This window comes from Archocentrus centrarchus, unplaced genomic scaffold, assembly GCF_007364275.1.
Source record: "Archocentrus centrarchus isolate MPI-CPG fArcCen1 unplaced genomic scaffold, fArcCen1 scaffold_76_ctg1, whole genome shotgun sequence".
Taxonomy (NCBI): Eukaryota; Metazoa; Chordata; class Actinopteri; order Cichliformes; family Cichlidae; genus Archocentrus; species Archocentrus centrarchus.
The window spans coordinates 290,220-311,343 of NW_022060289.1; the positions used below are offsets into that span (position 1 = coordinate 290,220).

Here is a 21,124-nt window from a genome sequence, read left to right on the forward strand (position 1 = left end):
TTTAGTTTTGATTGTGGTGATGTGGCATCTGCATATGTGTGCCACAAACAAAGCCACATGTGCATGTATTATGAATAATACCATTCAATCATTTAGAACAGCCACAGTCACTGATCTGCTCTTCAGCCTCAGAGAGCTTGGATCAGCAGCACATGAGCCAGTCCACCTGGTTCTGGGAGGTTTTGTAGGTTCTGGCTCTCAGCTCACAGAGGATCTCTGCACAGGTGCTGTACTACCTTAACTTACTACAAGTAAGCTAATTAGCACCATCTGCAGCTTTCAAAATAAGAGCATGGAGAGTGCCTGATAATGTGAATAATGCCATTCTCTTGGACAGACAAAGGGAACAACTGCTAAAGCGTGTTCCAAAATATATTTGAGTAAGCTTTAATATACCAGGGTCATCCTTCCAGTAACAACGCAAAGTGGGAAACTCTGCAAAGCTGCTCACAGTCGGTTTGATTTGGATTGTTACAGGTCATGTATGAAGCGATCAAGTATTAGTTAACCTGTAAGTTCAATAAATGAATTTAAACCCTGTGTCTAATTCTCACGCTTCGTTCAGGGGTTTCACACCTTCTGATCAGCTGTGAAAACACAGCAGCCTGATGAGAAAATGATCTGGATTCTTTCAGTTTGTGATCACAGCAGGAAAAAAAGGGAGATTCTTTATAATATGACACAGGCATGAAAGTAAAGAAATAAGGACTGGCAGTCACTGTGATATTAAACACACTGTTGCTCTCAGCAACAACCTGTTCATGAAGGTCTGGTTCAAATGTCCTTGAGACAGTAATGAGTGAGTAAAGAAAGCATTAAACTCAAACTGAACTGTGATGTTGGAGTAAATTAAGGTGTTAGATTAATGGAAAGCGTGAGTATAACAGAGCCTGAGGTTTTATGGAGGGTGCAGCTTAAACTGTGCGGAGCTGGAGGTTTACGCACTTACCCTCTGTTGGTGACGATGGCTTTCTTCAAGTGAACGTAGCTAGCAGGAAAAACTCCCTGGAGAGACAGAGACAGAAAGGAATAACCGTGAAGACAGCTAATTAATCATCTGCTTCCCATCCAGTAACAGAGACACACCGAGACGTGTACAGACCCTCTCTGCGCAGCTACAAACATGCAGCGCTTTGCTGCTGCACTGCTCAATAATTTATGTAAGATAATGTGAAAGTTATGATGGCAGTTGCTGCAAGCTAGGCAGGTTGCTCCATTTCTTTTACTGGAGAGCCTTCATTGCAGTCCATACATATACAGAAATGCCTTTTCTGTGAGATGAATTCCTGTAAATGTTTGACTGATATCCCTGCAGTGGTGTTTGTCCTGCAGAGAAAACAGGAAAAAGTCCACATACAGATGAGACTGTGGTGATGCAGGGCCGAGGGTGGGCTTTGTGTCCCACCTGAACCCAAATGCTAATGTAGCTTTTAGTTTAGCATTTTTACATAAAGTTTTTTCCAGTTTTCTGTCACAGCCGTCCCATGAAACCAAAAACAAAACATGAAATTAACAGAGAAATACAGCCATGAGCTGTGGAAGTCAGAGGGCTGAGTGCATGAGTGAACAGAGGTGAAAACACTGAGAGACATAAATGTGCATAAAGAGGTCTGAGGAGGGTTTATACAGGAAACACCGGGTCCAGGTGTCTCTGGTTGCCCTGATCAGCCTGCTCTCACAACTGTGTTAAAGCTCAGCAAACATCATGCTGCACACTTCCATGGTCCTGGGGCTACACTCATTATGATGTTTAAATCCAGACTGTGGATTGTATGATTGTGTGTGTGGATGGGTGAATGAAGAGTAGAAAAGCCCTAGAACCCGTCCATTTCATTTACTCCAATCCAAACCAGCATGCTGACATTTCTTTATCAGGAACAACAAAAACAGCAGGTAGGTAGGTATGTAATATGTAAGTATGGCACCAGTGAGGCGAGTGTCCCACAGCAGATTCACTGCTTTCAATGAACTGATTTTACCTTTACATTTAAAACATTTTTACTTGTTGTATGTTTATTTCTCAGGCTCACAGCTTACAGCCTGGGCAGCAAACAAAACCGCTGGCACTGACTGTAGATTCAGGTTACACAATGGATAGTTTGGTTGACTGTCAGTCGTGGGGTTTCTCTGCCTCGAGAAAGATTTGATGCTGCTGCTGTAGCTACTGCAGGTGGAAGTGTGATGGAGTGAGCCGGTATGACACACATCACTTCACCCACTGTTGTTTTCTAGCACTTTCTTCTGATGATGTCAGAAAGAAGCACAACTGGTCATGAAGCAAAGTGTGTTATTACATGATTTTCAGTCTCTATAATCACCTAAACGAACCATGTGATTGTGTAGACTGAGCCAGGCATACCTGATATTCTCAGGTATCTTCCAGCCACGTTTCTGCTTTTTGAACAACACACTCTGCCTAAACCTAACCTAAACTTAACCTAAACCTAACCTAAACTTAACCTAAACCTAACCTAAACTTAACCTAAACTTAACCTAAACCTAACCTAAACTTAACCTAAACCTAACCTAAACCTAACCTAAACTTAACCTAAACCTAACCTAAACCTAACCTAAACTTAACCTAAACTTAACCTAAACTTAACCTAAACCTAACCTAAACTTAACCTAAACCTAACCTAAACTTAACCTAAACCTAACCTAAACTTAACCTAAACTTAACCTAAACCTAACCTAAACTTAACCTAAACCTAACCTAAACTTAACCTAAACTTAACCTAAACCTAACCTAAACTTAACCTAAACCTAACCAGTGCAAAGGAAACTAAGCAGTGTGTGCAAACAAAGTGGAACCCTCTTCAATGAAGCACTCCTATCTGACAGGTGGGCTAGAGGTATCTGACAGGATGGCAGCGTTTGTATTTTGTGCCTTCAGTCAGGTGTTGTCTCATATAAGCAGCCTTAGGTTCACGTTCTGTTTTCATTGAACCTACAGCAAAACCATTACCCACAATGCAATACAGTCGCAGTGTAACAGCATGCAGCCAATGCACGCATGTGAGAACAAAGCACATTTCCTCTGCAGCATGTGTGGCTCCTGGTATGTGACAGATTTCCAGTGTTACTCTGTAGGTGCCTCATTTTTTCAAGCGTACAAGTGAGCTTCACTTTTTGCAGTGGTCCAGTCTCTGAAATGAAGCTACGTGCACGCTTCAGGCCCTCGCATTTTACTTTTACAGGCTCAAAATACTGCTTACAGTATTCTGCAAATGTGGAAGTAATGAGGTATTTTGTGTCACAAAATCTTTGTATCTCCAGTGACTGAGGCAAATTTTTATGTAAATTGTGAGTGTAGAAAAAAAACTGTTTAATTTACAAAGTGTGGCTGGAGCTGCAGCAGTCTACTGAGGGAAGCCTAACACTGTGGGGATTCATTCATATTCAGCTACATGTTTTAATGTGGAGAAGAAGAGCAGAGGGAAATAGGAGCAAATCTGTTCAGGGATGGTTGTGTTCATGCCAGATTGTGTTTTTTTTTTTTTCTTATTACATCCTTGTGTGCATGTATTTGTGCGTGCAGGTTTGTATCCTGTGTATGGACTCCTTCACTCGTCTGCATGCTGATGCACAAAACATGTTAGAGTATTAGCGTGCTGCAGGAGCCAGTGTGTGTGTGTGTGTGTGTGTGTGTGTGTGTGTGTGTGTGTGTGTGTGTGTGCGCAGGTCGGTGTCGTATGTGCACTCAGAAAATGAGGCTTCCAGCAGTTGGGAAAGAAAGCCAGCCTTTAGCCATCTTGTGTAATAACCCTGCTGTCTCTTAGGTTTTGTTTTAGCTGCTTCTCCTGTCAACAGACACCAAAAAGACCTTTTAGGTCAAACATCGCACGATATGACACAGAGGACCGACCCTCTTTGTTGTTCAAGTGTAAATGTCTTTATGAAAGAGACAGAGAGGGTGTCAGAGGGAGGCAGAGTCAGAGAGAAACCTGTGAAGTCAGTAAGAAATGAGAAGAACGGTGCTAAGGAGAAATGGAGTAACAGTGGTCAGCCAAGCATGTGACAGGAGCAGTTCAGAGGTGCTGGTCCTGCCTCATGGGAGCTCACTCGTTTACCTGTCTGCCCAGGGCCATAAACACAAACTGTGCTCCTCACAGTCACACCGCCCCTTTAAAGATCACAGGACACTGTACTCTGCTGTTTAACCTCTGGACACAAGTACTGCACACTCTGAGGTATTTAAAGTTTTCCTTATTTCCTGTTATATATGCTGCTAGGAAATGGATTGATTCTACAGCACAATGTCACAATAATGGATGCTTAAATATGACCAAGTTTCAGGTAATGAGGTCGGTGTAATCCTGTGAGCCAAAGGCTCAGGCTTCAGACCAGCTCTCAAGCCCCACCCACCTGATAGGTTTAGCAGCCAATCAGAAGAGGTTGGCTTCTATGGGAGAGGAGCTAAAACTGATTGTTCCAGACAGAGGATGAACCGTGGGGCTGCACCGAGGCCTGACATGAGATAAACAGGATTGTTTTGACATGTAAATCATGCAGAGCTCCTGCAGTACAGTCTGACAATCAAATATGGAGCTGGAAATGAATGTAACAGGTCTGTAATTTTGCAAAAGAAAGATCAAGAGAGCAGGACTTTCTACTTAAAGTTAGGGTTTACACTCAATTTTTACATCACAAATTTCACCTTCAAAAATATTCACAATGACAATGTCATCCTCAGCCAGAAAAGGGTGGAGTGCCCTCTCCGGCTCAGGGATGAGTTCCTGCCCCAGGTGGAGAAGTCTAAGAATCTCAGGGTCTTGTTCACGAGTGACCACCATCGTGGTGAAGAGGGAGCTGAGCGTAAAAGCAATGCTGTCGATTTACTGGTCGAACTACATCCCTACCTTCACCTATGGTCACGAGCTCTGGGTAGGTACCGAGAGAACGAGATCAGGAATACAAGTGGCAGAAATGAGCTTCCTCTGAAGGGTGGCTGGTCTCTCCCTTAGAGATAGGGTGAGGAGTGTGGCCATCCGGGAGCGGCTCTGAGTAGAGCCACTGCTCCTCCACATTGAAAGGAGCCAATTGAGGTGGTTCGGGCATCTGAGTAGGATGTCTCCTGGGCACCTCTTAAGTGAGGTGTTCCAGGCATGTCCTACCTGGAGGAGGTCCCAGGGCAGACTCAGGACATGCTGGAGAGATTATGTCTCTCAGCTGGCCTGGGAACGCCTTGGGGTCCCCCTGGATGAGCTGGTGGAGATGGCTGGGGAGACAGAGGTCTGGGCTTCTCTGTTCAGGCTGCTGACCCCATGACCCGGCCCCGGATAATCAGAAGAAAATGGATGGATGGATGGAACAATATCATAGTGATAATTACAGCAAATTTAAAGCTACGGCTCAGATTCATGAATAACTTTAATGTGTGTTGATTTACGACCTTATCTTTGGTGCTTTATTGACAGTTTATTTTTAAATGTCGGGCTTTTGGTCCATACACGGGTTTAAAGATTTAGGGGACAGTTTTACCCAAAGTTTTAAAGTTTGAAACATTTTTCTTCTCTTTTCCCTCCTTTTTTGGTAGTTTCATCCACATTAATGTTGGTTAAGAGCCAGACTGTGTGTGTGTGTGTGTGTGTGTGTGTGTGTGTGTGTGTGTGTGTGTGTGTGTGTGTGTGTGTGTGTGTGTGTGTGTGTGTGTCCAGTGTCAAAGTGTTGTCCTTAATGTAGCTGATGGCGCTGGTCCACTTATAAAGGTCATGTTGTTACAAAGAGTCAAAGAGACAAGAAATAAAAATAAACTAATGTTCAGGCAGACGATCAGTGAGAGAGACAAAGATAATAATGACAGTGAGCCCAGAGACGAGCACGAGGGAGACAAACAAGGCTGCAGTAAAAACGTCACACACACACACACACACACACACACACACACACACACACACAAACCTGCAAATACTGTATGTCACAGTGTGTTGACCTGTGCTTTAAGTGCCTTCTGGGGAGCACGGATTATGAGGAATGTGAACCTTCATGTATAAGAAGGTAAAAGAAAGGAGACTGTGGACGATACAGACAAACATCATCACCTTCCTTTATAACAGATATTTACTATCACACAAACATAAGAGCCAACTGTTTGCGTCCCACAAACATCCAGGAGACAAATCCAAGCAAATACAAATAATGGTTTATTATCCTAAATACCACAAGCACCACTGTGCTCTATTGTCCATGTCTGTGTGTGCAATTGTGTGTAAATGTGCATGTAAATATGCAAACAATATCGGCTTATATCCCCATTTATACAACAGTATGTTATCCAGCATCCAACTGTGTGTAAGGAGAGGTTGTTTACAAGGCTGGTCAAGACTTGCTGTGTGAAAATAACTCAGACATGACACATTTAATTTCATGGTTTGTTATTTATATATGATTTAGCCTTGCTTAAGTGCTTCCATCTCACTGACAATTTAAAAAGAGCTAATGTGAGCCCCCGTGTAATAAAGTTTAGCATGTTCACAACAGCGTGATTTATCCCGTCTTCCTTTAACTCGGCAAGAAAACAATAACTTCCTGCTCCCATTAAATTACTGAACCGGAAAATGTATGTTTGACCCCTCTTTAAAAGAAAAATATGCACAAAAGAATTATTGTTTTATTTTATTAGCTTTTTGGGGTTTTTTCTGAACTAACATGATGTTTAAATGAGGATGGTAACAGGAGATACTACAAACAACTCCATCAAGTTTAAATAGAACCAGAAGTCAGTCATGTCTCTGAAGTTTAACACAGACTTTTCTTTTTACTGCTGCTGTAAATTATTCATCATCTGACCATCTACAACATTCAGTCCTTGTTTCCTAATGGGTCGTCTGACTTCTCAGACTTTCACTGTGAGACACACTTCCTCTCCCCCTGTCTTCGTGTATTCTGTTCAGAACACTGATGAATGCTCACATTAATATTTGCATAGTAGGCCAATATGTTTAAAATGAGTTATCGAAGCTCTGAACAGACAAGAAGAATTAAAAAGTAATATTCTTTCTAAATCAAAATTAATTAAAGGCAAATTCTCTTCTTCTACTCTTAAGTATCCTAGGAACCACAAGTAAGCCAGCAGTCTGAGAGTGAAGTGCTCTGTTGGGGTGATATGGTACTATGAGGTCTTTGAGATAAGATGGTGCCTGATTATTCAAGACCTTGTATGTGAGGAGAAGAATTTTAAATTCTATTCTAGATTTAACAGGGAGCCAATGAAGAGAAGCCAATATGGGAGAAATCTGCTCTCTCTTTCTAGTCCCTGTCAGTACTCTAGCTGCAGCATTTTGGATCAGCTGCAGGCTTTTCAGGGAGCTTTTAGGACAGCCTGATAATAATGAATTACAATAGTCCAGCCTAGAAGTAATAAATGCATGAATGAGCTTTTCAGCATCACTCTGAGAAAGGATGTTTCTAATTTTAGAAATATTGCGCAAATGCAAAAAAGCGGTCCTACATATTTGTTTAATATGTGCATTGAAGGACATATCCTGGTCAAAAATGACTCCAAGATTTCTCACAGTGTTACTGGAGGCCAAAGTAATGCCATCCAGAGTAAGTATCTGGTTAGACACCATGTTTCTAAGATTTGTGGGGCCGAGAACAAGAACTTCAGTTTTTTTTTTTTTTTTTTTTTAGCCTGTCATGTCTGGCATCTTTCACAATCGGAATGATGATCCGAATGCACTGATGTACCAAACATATTTGCTTTGACAAGAACAGCTCTATATGTTTCCTATAGGCTCTTCTTGTTAATGTTTGCAATTTTATTTTATTTATTTATCTTTTTATTTAGTTATTCATGCCAAGTCTGACAGGCAACAAGGAAGGGGCAAGAACAAGAGGTGGGGGGGAGAAAAGGAAGAAAGGAGATAGAAAAAAAAATAAATAAATAAAAAAAAAATAAAAAAAAAATAAAAGGGGTTGATATACTCACACACACACACACACACACACACACACACACACATCCATACACACACCCATATGCACCTACATATACACACACACACAAACACACACACACAAGTTTATTGTTTGTAGTAATGTGTGTGTATGCGCCTTTGTCATGCAATGTATTCGATAATGAGGGCGAGAAACTGCAACCATGCCCCCCGCGATCCAGAGGTAGATAGGGAAGGACCCAGGGGCCCCAGGCCATCCACAGCACAGGAGCTCAGAAGACTTGGGGCCACACATCCCGATGGCAACCGCGTACACTCCCCAGAAGAGGAAGGAGGGAGGCTACAGACGGAACCCCCACAATCCAGGGGCTAGAGTCTAGAGAGCCAGAGACGACGGGCAGCCCACCCCCCCCGGCAGGCCGGCACCCCCAGCACGAGCCAGGCATGCGGCCCCCGAGGCCCCAAGCGCCCGAGAGCAGCCCGACACCCGGCAGAGCCCCCCCACGCGCCAAAGAGGCCCAAGCCACCCCCAGGTCACGGCCGCCAAGGGAGCAGGCCAAAAACCATGCCGAGACATCCGGCCACACATCCCGGGACCCACGGGCACCCACACCCCAGGGGCGGCAGTGACGACCAGTGGGGAGCAGCGTGGAGCGGTAGGGAGGGGTAACTCCCACCCTCCGTGTCCCACCGGTGCCAAGGCTTGGCAAGCCACCAACCCAAGCCCAGCTGTCCACACACACACACTCTCACAAGCACGCACGTACACACCCACACACACGTACCAGTCATTCCCTCATGTACACACACGCACATACACACGCACGCACATTCGCATGCACCAGTCACACACTCATGCATACGCACATGTAACATACATGGACACCTAATGTGGGAGAGCGGGTACCAGCACCAAGCCAGCGGCAACCCAGGGAAGCAGCCAACCCAGCCCCGAACAATGAGCCAGTCCCCATCCCAGGCGGGGTGCATGGAACCGGGGTGTGAGAAGGCCCGCCCGCCCCCTCCTCCCACTCAGCGTGTTGGGGGGGTGATGTGAGTGTATGTACTGAGAAGAATGTGTATGGCTGTGTGAAAACTACAGTGCTTTTAAAATTGGAGGGACAGATGTAATATGAGCACTGAATAACAGCGCCCATCCACACCGTCCCCCCAAGGCCCTCAATGTCTAAAATGTAAATAAAATTGAGGTGCAGGCAGCAGTGAACAGACAAGTGGGGCCACCTCAGCAGTGCCACCCACTAACCACTGTGTGACACACCTGCCCCCCAAGGCCCTATATGTACTATGATGTGTTGTGAGCTGTATAATGCAATTAAAAAAGGAGGAGTGGGACATCACGCAGCACAGCGAGCAGAGCCGAGGTGATGGCCCTACTCACTGCAGCACGAGCCCCCCACCCCCGAGAACCTATGTGTGCATAATGTGATGTTAAACTGAGTGGGAGGAGGGGAGGGGCCAGGATAAATATGACCGGGAGGCAGAGGACTACCCCCCGGAGGAAGAGAGCCAGCTAGCTACTGGCTCACTAGGCACCCCAGTTCCCTACACCCCCCCGCAGCCCAGGGAAGGCAGGTCCAGGGCCTGAAGTGACCGCACCCCCAGGACGCCACCGTACTCCAGGCCGGCACCCACTGCCCCCACTGCAAACAGGACACAACACACACCCCACATGCATACAAAGGACAACAAATATCGCACACACACACACACGCACGTACGCACACATACACACGCACGTACACACACGCACACACACACAGACACACACCCCCACATACATACTCACACATACACACACACGCACACAGTGGTCCTGAGTCAGAACCAACCGGCCCCGTGTGGGGCAACTGCTGCTCCCTCACCTGAGCGCCCCACCACCCCATGGGGGAGGGCACCCAGAATCCCGGAATGCCAGCCAGACACCCCGACACAGCCAACCCACCCCACACGGCGGCGCGCCCAAGGGGGCACAGACCCCTCCAGCGCAGGGAGGGGCCCAGCCAGGAAACGGGCAACCCCGGGCACCAGGGCCCCGACCCCCGCACCCCGGCCCCCACAGAGGAAGCCGGCCACCCGGACGGGGCCAGCACCGCCACCACGGGACCCCGAGCCCCACACCCCACGACCATAAGAGCACCATCCAAGTCCCCACCACCAACAACCAGGGCCCGGACACAGAAACCACAAAACGGTAGCCACCGCCTCCAGGCCAGAGCCATCAGACACCCAGGCCCCCCCGGCCCACCCCCAGCCACCTACCGGGTGCGCCATGAAACTAGACCACAGCTCGTCACCCCCATCATGCGATGGAGCTGATCAGTGGGGAACAGAGAGATTCAAATTTTGCCAGTTGATTTTTAGAGGTGGCAGGCATTCTTTCCAGACTAATGTGGTCTAAAAGTAGATTCTTATAGTGAGTAATGCATAAATCATTTTTTGATTTCCAATTCATGAGGATAGTTTTCTTAGCGATGCATAAGGTAGTAAGAACTATGTGTGATATATTTGTTTCCATGTTTAATTCACTTAAATCACCTAGAATGCACAGTTTTGGTGATGTTGGGATATTGCAATTAAAACATGTGGATAATTCCTCACACATCCTCTGCCAGAACCTCTGAACAGGTGTACAAGACCAAACTGCATGCATATAGTTTTCAGTATGGTTGCCTGAACAGTGGGTGCATATATTTGTGTCTCTGAGGCCCATTTGGAACATCCTGTGTCCTGTATAATGTATTCTATGGAGAGTTTTGTATTGTATAAGTTGTAAATTCGGACTTTTAGTCATTTTGAAAGTGTTTAAACATATCTGTGTCCAGAAGTTTTCCTCTGGGTTAATGGAAAGATCTCGCTCCCATTTTGTAGTTGGGAGGGATATTGAATCATTAATTTTTAATAATAACTTATATATTTTTGATAGTAATTTAGGGGTATAAAGATTTAGAAATTCTGTTACCAGTACAGGGGTTTCTAATTTAAATTATTTAAATTAAACCTTGCCTGTATGATAGACCTCAACTGCTGGTATTCGAGAAATTTGCTATTGCTAATTTCGTATTTGGAAATAAGTTCTTCAAATGAAATAAAGGTCCCATCGTGAATAACATGTTCTAAGTTCTTTATTCCTTTCTCTTGCCATGTTGAGAAGTTCAGTACTGTTTTTTTCTGACATATATCTGGATTGTTCCAAATGGGTGTCAGTTCACATGGGATAAGTGAAGACTTTGTTATCTTTAAGAATTCCCACCAGGCTGTCAGAGAGGTGTTTATGTTAAGACTTTAAAACCGCTATGATGTTTAATACTGACGCTAATGAAGGGTAAGTCAGAGATTTTCACTTTTCCACAGAGTGTTTGTTCTAAATCCAGCCATGGGCTGTCTAAAGGGCTTGATTTGATCCATCTTGAAATATACTGTAATCTATTGGCTAAGAATAGTGATAAAAGTTGGGAGTTCTAGACCACCACTGCATTTTAGCTTTTGTAAAGTTTTTAAACTTATTCTTGAGGTTTTATTTTTCCACAAAAATTTTGAAATGTTTGAGTCTAGAGATTTTAAACCAGGCAACAGAAGGTTATTAGGGATCAGTGAAAACAAATAATTGATTTTAGGCAAAATCATCATTTTTACTGTGGCAACTCTCCCCATGATAGATATAGGTAGAGAGTTCCAACGTGTGAGATCATCCTCTACTGTTTTTAATAGAGGAATATGATTCAACCGTACCAGGTCTGACAGCCTGGGGGAAAAATTAACCCCTAAATATTTAATATTCCCAGATTGTAGTGAGGTGGTCGTGGTGTTCTGAAAATTACAATTTAGAGGTAAAACGTTTGATTTACTCCAATTGATGGAGTAGTCTGATATAGATGAGAACTTATCTATAAGTGTGATTGTTTTTAGAAGAGAAGTTTGTGAGTTCTCAAGGAAAAGTAATACATCATCAGCATAAAGGCTTATCTTATGGTCTGTGTTTTCTGTTTGAATTCCTTTAATATCTACATTTTGTCGGATTGTTGCTGCTAGTGGTTCAATGAAAATGACAAAGAGTGAAGGAGAAAGTGGGCAGCCCTGTCTGGTGCCTCTCTGCAGACTGAAGCTTTGGGAAATAAGATCATTTGTTCTAACACGTGCATTTGGAGAGCTGTATAATGTTCTGATCCAGTTTTTGAAGGATGAACCAAATCCAAATTTGTGTAGAACTGCTAACAGAAATTTCCAATTTACCCTATCAAATGCCTTCTCTGCATCTAAAGAGACAACTGTGGTTTCTAATTTATTAATAGAACAGTAATCTATTATATTTATCAGTCTGCGTGTATTATTGGCAGAGTGCCGACCCTTGATAAAACCTGTTTGGTCTGGATGTATAATAGATGGAGTGATTTTTTCTAACCTTCTGGCAAGGACTTTGCAAATTATTTTAAGGTCTACATTAATCAGAGAGATTGGCCTGTAGCTGGATGGGAGTGTGGGGTCTTTGCCTGGTTTAAGAAGTAGACTAATGTTAGCAGAGTTCATGTTTGGAGAGACCGCATGATTGCTCTGAATCTGAGCCACCATTCTGAGAAAAGAGGGTCTTAGTACAGACCAAAATTCTTTATAAAACTCTGCTGGAAAACCATCTGGGCCTGGGGCTTTATTATTTGGGAGATGCTGTATTGCTTCGTAAAATTCAGATGATGAAAGAGGCGAATCAAAAGTCGCGGCCTGTTCATCATTTAGTTTAGGTAGATTAATGTTATTAAGATATTCTTCAATTTCAGCATCAGATGGATTAATCTGCGATGAGTATAAGGCTTCATAGAAGTCTCTAAAAGAGTTATTTATTTGTTGTGGGTCGTGGGTAATATTACCAGTTGAGTCTTTAATAGAATAAATGGCTGTTTTTTCTTTATTTAGTTTTAACTGGTTAGCCAAAAATTTTCCAGATTTATTTCCATGTTCGAAGTTTTCTAAACGCAGCCTCTGCAACATGAATTGTGTCCTTTTATCAATTATTTCATTTAACTCCAGTTTTAGTTTCCTCATGTTGTTAATTATATGTTCTTGTGGTGAAGCGGCATAGGCAGTTTCTAAGATTTAATTTTCTGTTCTAATTCTAACACAAGTGCTTTTCTTTATTTTTCTTATGCGAGCAGTAAGATATTATTTTGCCCCTCATTACTGCTTTTCCTGCTTCCCAAAGAACACAAGGTGATATTCCAGGTTGATCATTATTTTCTAAATATGCTGACCACTCCTTTTTGAAATAATTAATGAAATCTTGTTCTTTAAGTAATGATGTATTAAATCTCCAGTTCCTGGTTGGTGGTGTGACTCTTTTCTGTGTCAGAGACATAGACACCGGTGCATGATCACTGATAGTGATAGGGTGAATCTGAGTGTCTGTGATATCCATCATCATGGAGCTGCTAACTAAAAAGTAATCTAAGCGGGAGTGAGAAGAACTTCAGTTTTATCTGAATTTAGAAGCAGGAAATTAGAGGTCATCCAGGCCTTAATATCTTTAAGACATTCCTGCAGTTTAAGTCATTGATGTGCGTCATCTGTCTTCATTGATAGGTAAAGCTGAGTATCATCTGCATAACAATGAAAATTGATGCAATGCTTTCTAATAATACTGCCTAAGGGAAGCATGTATAATGTAAATAGAATTGGTCCTAGCACAGAACCCTGTGGAACTCCATAATTAACCTTAGTGTGTGAAGAAGACTCCCCATTTACATGAACAAATTGGAGTCTATGAGATAAATATGACTCAAACCACTGCAGTGCAGTACCTTTAATGAAAGCCCAGATCCATCTCTCAGGTCCTGTGTCAGGTCTTTTCTTTTTTTAATCTTGCTTTCATCTATTTTAGATCATTTTTATGCCTGCCACTTTTTCTTTTGTGCGCCACTCATCCAGTTTCCTCAGATTTATTAAGGTCATACTGCACACTATGCTCAGATATGCCAAGTTTTTGGCAAATAGCTCTTTGGGAATTACTTTGTTGGTGCAGATATACTATATTATGCTGTCAAAATGTGTTATCATTGGTATTTTTCTTGGATACAACTACAGAAATGGGAACAAATTATGTGTTTTTGTGACAGGTTGTGAATAACAAAGTGCCTAAAGACACAATCATTTAAAACTGTCCTTGCTAAGTCATGTGTAGAAACACTGGCTCATCACTAGGTGTCAGTTACCGACACTGTAACTGTGGACAAGAATATCCGGGTTTTTCCAAATAGAAAGCCATGGATGAATGGAAAGGTGCAGAGCTTACTCAGAGAAAGGAACATCGCCTTCAGAGCTGGTGATGGGGCGCTTTACAGCGCTGCCAGAGCCAACCTGAAGAGGGGCATCAGGGAGGCCAAGGCTGTGTATAAGAGGAGGATTGAGGACTGTTTCCAGAGCCACGACTTCAGGCAGGTGTGGCAAGGGGTTCGGCATATTTTGAACTACAAACCCAGCCTGTTAGTTGATCAGCGTAACATCAATCTGGCAGAGGAGCTGACAGCTTCTTTGCACGCTTTGAGGTACAGCAATCAGAGACAGCCATCCAACATCCCTCAGCAGGCAGCAGCAGCATCCTCAGGCTGCAAGAGCAAGAGGTGAGGCGTATGCTGGAAACTGTGAACCCCAGGAAAGCTGTGGGCCCGATGGTGTCTCTGGACGGATACTGAAGGTCTGTGCGGCTCAGCTGGCTGGTATTTTTACCAGCATTTTTAACCAGTCCCTGAGCCAGGCTGCTGTCCCTTCCTGCCTGAAGTCCTCCATTATCGTCCCCATCCCCAAGAAGAACACTATCAGAGGTTTGAATGACTACAGGCCAGTAGCACTCACACCAATTGTTATGAAGTGCTTTGAAAAGCTTGTCCGGGCTCACGTCATCTCCAGTCTCTCTCCCAGACTAGACCCCCACCAGTTTGCCTACAGAGCCAACCGGTCCACAGAGGACGCCATTGCCACGGCCCTCCACTCTGCCTTCTCTCACCTGGAGCAGGGGGGGAACTACGCTCGGCTGCTCTTGTGGACTTCAGCTCGGCGTTTAACACCATCCTTCCTGGCAGACTGGTGACTAAACTGTCAGATCTGGGATACCACACTCCACCTGTCTTTGGATCAGGGACTTCCTGACAGACCGTTCCCAGAGGGTAAGAGTAGGTCCCCACCTCTCCTCAGCCATCAGCCTCAGCACCGGCTCTCCACAGGGCTGTGTGCTGAGTCCCCTACTCTTCACCCTCTACACACATGACTGCACCTCCATACATGCCAGTAACTGCATCATTAAGTTTGCGGATGACACCACTGTGGTGGGGCTCATATCAGGCGGGGATGAGTCAGCATACCGGGACGAGGTGCAGCGGCTGTCAAGGTGGTGCAGTGAGAATAACTTGATCCTGAACACCACTAAGACAAAGGAGATGGTAGTAGACTTTAGGAGGACAACACATGTCATTCAACCTCTGTTCATCGAGGGGGATAAAGTGGAGCTGGTTTCAGATTTAGGTTCCTGGGAGTACATCTGCAGGATGATTTGACCTGGAGTATCAATACGACCAGCATTGTCAGGAAGGCCCAACAGAGACTGCATTTCCTGAGGGTTCTTAGGAGCAACTATCTGACCCAGAATCTGCTGGTGTCCTTCTACCGTTGCTGTGTAGAGAGCATCCTGACCTACTGTCTGTGCGTGTGGTTCAACAGCTGCACAGCAGCAGACAGGAAAACACTCCAGCGAATCATCAACACGGCTCAAAAGATCATAGGCTGTCCCCTGCCCTCCCTCCAGGAACTGTTCAATGCCCGCTGCCAGAGGAGGGCACAGAACATCCTCCAGGACCCCTCACACCCTGGACACTCCTTGCTTCAGCTACTGCCATCAGGCAGACGTTTCAGGACAATGAAGGCCAGAACAAACAGACTGAGGAACAGCTTTTATGCCAGGGCTATCATTGAACTGAACTCTGTGTGGTTGGACAGTGATGTGGGGTGGTAGTGCTGACTGTGTGCGTGCGTTGGTGTGTGTATTGGGGCTAGATTCGTCTTAATTTACTATTGTGCACTGTATTTTAGTAATCATTTTTATCACTCATATTTTTATTATTTTATTATTTATTGTCTGAGGCACCTAGAAAGGAATGCATTTTAAATTTCGTTGTGCAACTTCTGTGTACAATGACAATAAAGATTCTGATTCTTTATACACTGCTCAAAAAATAAAGGGAACACTCAAATAACACATCCTAGATCTGAATGAATGAAATATTCTCATTGAATACTTTGTTCTGTACAAAGTTGAATGTGCTGACAACAAAATCACACAAAAATCATCAATGGAAATCAAATTTATTAACCAATGGAGACCTGGATTTGGAGTCACACACCAAATTAAAGTGGAAAAACACACTACAGGCTGATCCAACTTTGATGTAATGTCCTTAAAACAAGTCAAAATGAGGCTCAGTATTGTGTGTGGCCTCCACGTGCCTGTATGACCTCCCTACAACACCTGGGCATGCTCCTGATGAGGTAGCAGATGATCTCCTGAGGGATCTCCTCCCAGACCTGGACTAAAGCAGCCGCCAAGTCCTGGACAGTCTGTGGTGCAACGTGACGTTGGTGGATGGAGCGAGACATGATGTCCCAGATGTGCTCAATCAGATTCAGGTCTGGGGAACGGGCGGGCCAGTCCATAGCTTCAATGCCTTTATCTTGCAGGAACTGCTGACACACTCCAGCCACATGAGGTCTAGCATTGTCCTGCATTAGGAGGAACCCAGGGCCAACCGCACCAGCATATGGTCTCACAAGGGGTCTGAGGATCTCATCTCGGTACCTAATGGCAGTCAAGCTACCTCTGGCGAGCACATGGAGGGCTGTGCGGCCATCCAAAGAAATGCCACCCCACACCATTACTGACCCACTGCCAAACCGGTCATGCTGAAGGATGTTGCAGGCAGCAGATCGCTCTCCACGGCGTCTCCAGACTCTGTCACGTCTGTCACATGTGCTCAGTGTGAACCTGCTTTCATCTGTGAAGAGCACAGGGCGCCAGTGGTGAATTTGCCAATCCTGGTGTTCTCTGGCAAATGCCAAGCATCCTGCACGGTGTTGGGCTGTGAGCACAACCCCAATCTGTAGACGTCGGGCCCTCATACCATCCTCATGGAGTCGGTTTCTGACCGTTTGTGCAGACACATGCACATTTGTGGCCTGCTGGAGGTCATTTTGCAGGGCTCTGGCAGTGCTCCTCCTGTTCCTCCTTGCACAAAGGCGGAGGTAGCAGTCCTGCTGCTGGGTTGTTGCCCTCCTACGGCCTCCTCCACGTCTCCTGGTGTACTGGCCTGTCTCCTGGTAGCGCCTCCAGCCTCTGGACACTACGCTGACAGACACAGCAAACCTTCTTGCCACAGCTCACATTGATGTGCCATCCTGGATGAGCTGCACTACCTGAGCCACTTGTGTGGGTTGTAGAGTCCGTCTCTTGCTACCACGAGTGTGAAAGCACCACCAACATTCAAAAGTGACCAAAACATCATCCAGAAAGCATAGGTACTGAGAAGTGGTCTGTGGTCCCCACCTGCAGAACCACTCCTTTATTGAGTGTGTCTTGATAATTGCCAATAATTTCCACCTGTTGTCTATTCCATTTGCACAACAGCATGTGAAACTGATTGTCCATCAGTGTTGCTTCCTAAGTGGACAGTTTGATTTCACAGAAGTTTGATTTACTTGGAGTTATATTGTGTTGTTTAAGTGTTCCCTTTATTTCTTTGAGCAGTGTATGTTTGAATGATTCATAGTTCGGCGTTAAGCGGCTTAACAAAAAATCCTTCCTGTGAAAATGGTCAGATCAAAAAGCAGCCGCTGTCCAAAGAAAAACTATGAAAGACCTTCAGAAAGCTGGAGAACTGTTGCTCAAGACCACTTTAAAAAATACAAGAACGTCTGGCTCCCTGGAAGTAAAATATGAAGAAATGAGGGGTGTCACAAACCTTTTGGACAGTACTGTACGTTCTTGTTCTTACTGTGCCCTAGACAAAAAAAGAAAAAACTGTAAAGGATGTTTCTGACTTTATACTCTTGGGAATAGGTGCAGTTGTGCCAGAAACCTCTGCTCTGTTTCTAAAGGATGTTTCTGTACAACACTTTTAGTCTCACCAGGATACATACTTCTAACAATAAATAGCAGATTTGTAAATGTTTTGATACAAAGTTGCTGCTCAAAAGATAAGCAAATTTACAGAAAGCTCATTTATAGGAAAAAAGTTACAGGAAATGTATAAACTTGACTACAGATGTTTCCAGACTGTACACAGCAGTGACCTTTGTAACCAGCTGATCTTTGCTCTTAATAAAACAGTTTTGGCCTACCATTCTCCGACCAGACTGTCCTCTGTTGCTCTCTTCTTTCTCTTTGTTAGAGAAAGTTTGTTTGTTTGTTAAATAATTGATGGTCTTTGTAACTGTGCTGCTGACCAGTGGTGAAAGCGCTCTGGGTCATAAATGTTTGAATTCTGCAGGTTTGGAAGCAGACAGTTCCCTCTCCTCTTCTTCACTTTCCACTCAAAAAAGATGCTGACACATCATGCCTCCCAAAGATGAGATTAATGTGCAAAGTAAGCAAACTGAGTGAAAATGTACTATATAGATAAATATTGGGCCACACCTCTTAATCTTTAAATTTGGGTGTTTTCAGAGGAGCACGTGGGGAATTATGTGCTCCTATAGTAAACGTGATGCATTCAAACTGTTTGCTGTGCATCATCAGTCTGTTTTAATTTGTCCATTGCTGATTGGGGGGGACAGGGCCCCCCAGTCGGACTGTAGCCACCTCCTCCAGCTCATCCGGGGGCCACCGAGGCGTTCCCAGGCCAGCCAAGAGATATAATCTCTCCAGCGTGTCCTGGGTCTGCCCTGGGGCCTCCTCACAGTGGGACATGCCCAGAACACCTCACCCAAGAGGCGCCCAGGAGGCATCCTACTCAAATGCCTGAACCACCTCAATTGGCTCCTTTCAATGTGGAGGAGCAGCGGCTGTACTCTGAGCCGCTCCCGGATGGCTGCACTCCTCACCCTATCTCTAAGGCAGAGGCCAGCCACCCTTCAGAGGAAGCTCATTTTTGCCGCTTGTATCCGTGATCTCATTCTTTCGGTACCTACCCAGAGCTCATGACCACAGGTGAGGGTAGGAAAAAGTGATGCTTAAATATTCCACATTAATCACAGTACATTTACTCTAAGTGTTCGTGTCTAAGCTTATCAGGTAAAAGACAGGTAGAGCTGGGTTTAAGAAGGCACAGTGCCTGCAATGAACTCAAATATCTGAGAGTCTGCACACAACTCTCACTGAAGGAGTCAGCGTATAATCCTACAAGTGAGAGCTGTGTACGAGATAGTGGAGACACACTTGTAGTTCAGTAGTTGAAGTGCTGGATGTGAAAGGAATGAAAGGTTAGAGTGCAGCATGAAGTGGAGGAAAGTCCGTACTGATCCTTACAAACTGAGCAGTGGGTGGTGAACATATATTAATGAAACTTTAAAAATCGGCATATTGAGTTTGAAGCACCTACTGTATGAACGTGCATGACAGCAGAGCACGCTGCTATCTAACACTGCAAAAGTTCATGTTGGAGCTGAAAACATTAGCACACTGTGTCATTCTTAATGTACCCGCTTCAACATTTTTAGCTCATTTAGCACACTCGTCTCAACACGACCTCTTAGCATCAGTGGGTGAGATGAATCTCCTGGCTCATCAGCTACAGAGGAAATGTTTTTACGTGGCTAAAATACTCTTTTTAAGATCCATCTTCTTTTTTTTTTATCTCAGCTCACACAGGTCAGAGGATTACTTTTGCCCTTTCTGTCACTTAAGCCAGTTTTTCTTCCTCATGCCCCTGATTCTTTTAGGACCATCATACAGCACACTCTCTCTTTTGTTTCTGGCTCTCTGCTCTGCTGCCCTCCTTTTTGCTGCTGCTGCACACCAATTACAGCCTCTTTTGTTTCATTCTTATCACACCTGCCGATGAGCTTCAGATAATCCCTGTTTCATTGTCTTCCAGTGATTTCTGTAACAATCTGAACGCTAGCAAAGAAGCTGCAGCTGTGCTTCCCTCTCCCGTCTCCTCCTTCAGCCTGCTGCAGCTTTCCTCTTTTGTCCTGCACAAGTTTATCTTCTAAACTTAACCCTAAAACACGTGTTCATTCTCTCCTATTATGAGCCCCTGTGTTGCATCAGGCCCTTTTCATGATCCTTGTTTCAAGCATTAAAAAGAGGATTGTGCAGTTCCCACATTCAGCTCCATGCAGCATCATAATGCACTCTGCTCTATAATTTCACACAGCAGTTCTGATAGGCTCGGATGATAAAATAACAGTGATTACATCATAATTGTAGAACTGTACAACTACCTCCTTTGTTGTTATTTGATTCTTGAACAATGAGTGTCTTTCTAAATATTCTGATTTCCACAGCAGCGAGTCGAAAAGGTAAATGTCTTCATGTTCCTCTCCTTCTCCCTTCTCACAGTGCAGCTCGTTCTGCTCATGGCTCATATTTTAGCTTACTACATGACCTGACAGCAATGTCCAGAAGAAGCACATGGTCTGTGCAACAATACAGAAAAACATCAATGTTGTTACCTGAATCCTTCCTGCACGTTTCAGTGAGAGCTGAAACACTGTAGCTGTGACTCGTCAGAGCCCTCTCTGACTCAGCCCAGACATCCAAAGCAAGTTTCTGTTTGCTAAGCAGATTACATGAAGTGGCCCAGTGTGATCAATCAACTGCAAATCGAACCTGATTAGAAAAGATCACATCTGTTACAAAAGAGGAACAACTCACCGCACTCTGAGTCTGAGCACTCATTTATTCACACGTTACATCTCTCCAGGGATGGAGAGCAGTGAGTCAGTCATTTGATAAAGCGCGGTTCATCTTATATTTGTTGACTAGATAATTACAGATATTCTTAACTGGAACAAGCACAGGTGTAAACACAGGCTTCCACAGAGAGTGCTGAATTATGGGCTGTTGGCACTGCAGCCTCAGGGCCCCAGTTTTTGTGCACCAAGTGGGCAAAGACAGAACTCTGACCATTTGATATTTTCTTGACCTTGAAATTCGCCTCCAGCATCTGTGTGGTATTTTGGTGCTCAGCACGAAGGGCAGGGTGCAGCGCTGGGAGGAGAAGTGCCAACAGGTG

The 21,124-nt window shown here is 44.5% G+C and overlaps 1 protein-coding gene across 1 annotated transcript in view; it reads right to left on the reverse strand.

Moving 5' to 3' along the window:
• Positions 1 to 21,124, reverse strand: part of LOC115777809 (dedicator of cytokinesis protein 3-like) — a 277,391-nt gene that overhangs the window by 147,304 nt on the left and 108,963 nt on the right. Inside the window, 1 exon segment of the mRNA XM_030725805.1 lies at positions 950 to 1,005. Within this exon segment, the coding sequence (XP_030581665.1) occupies positions 950 to 1,005 (56 nt within the window).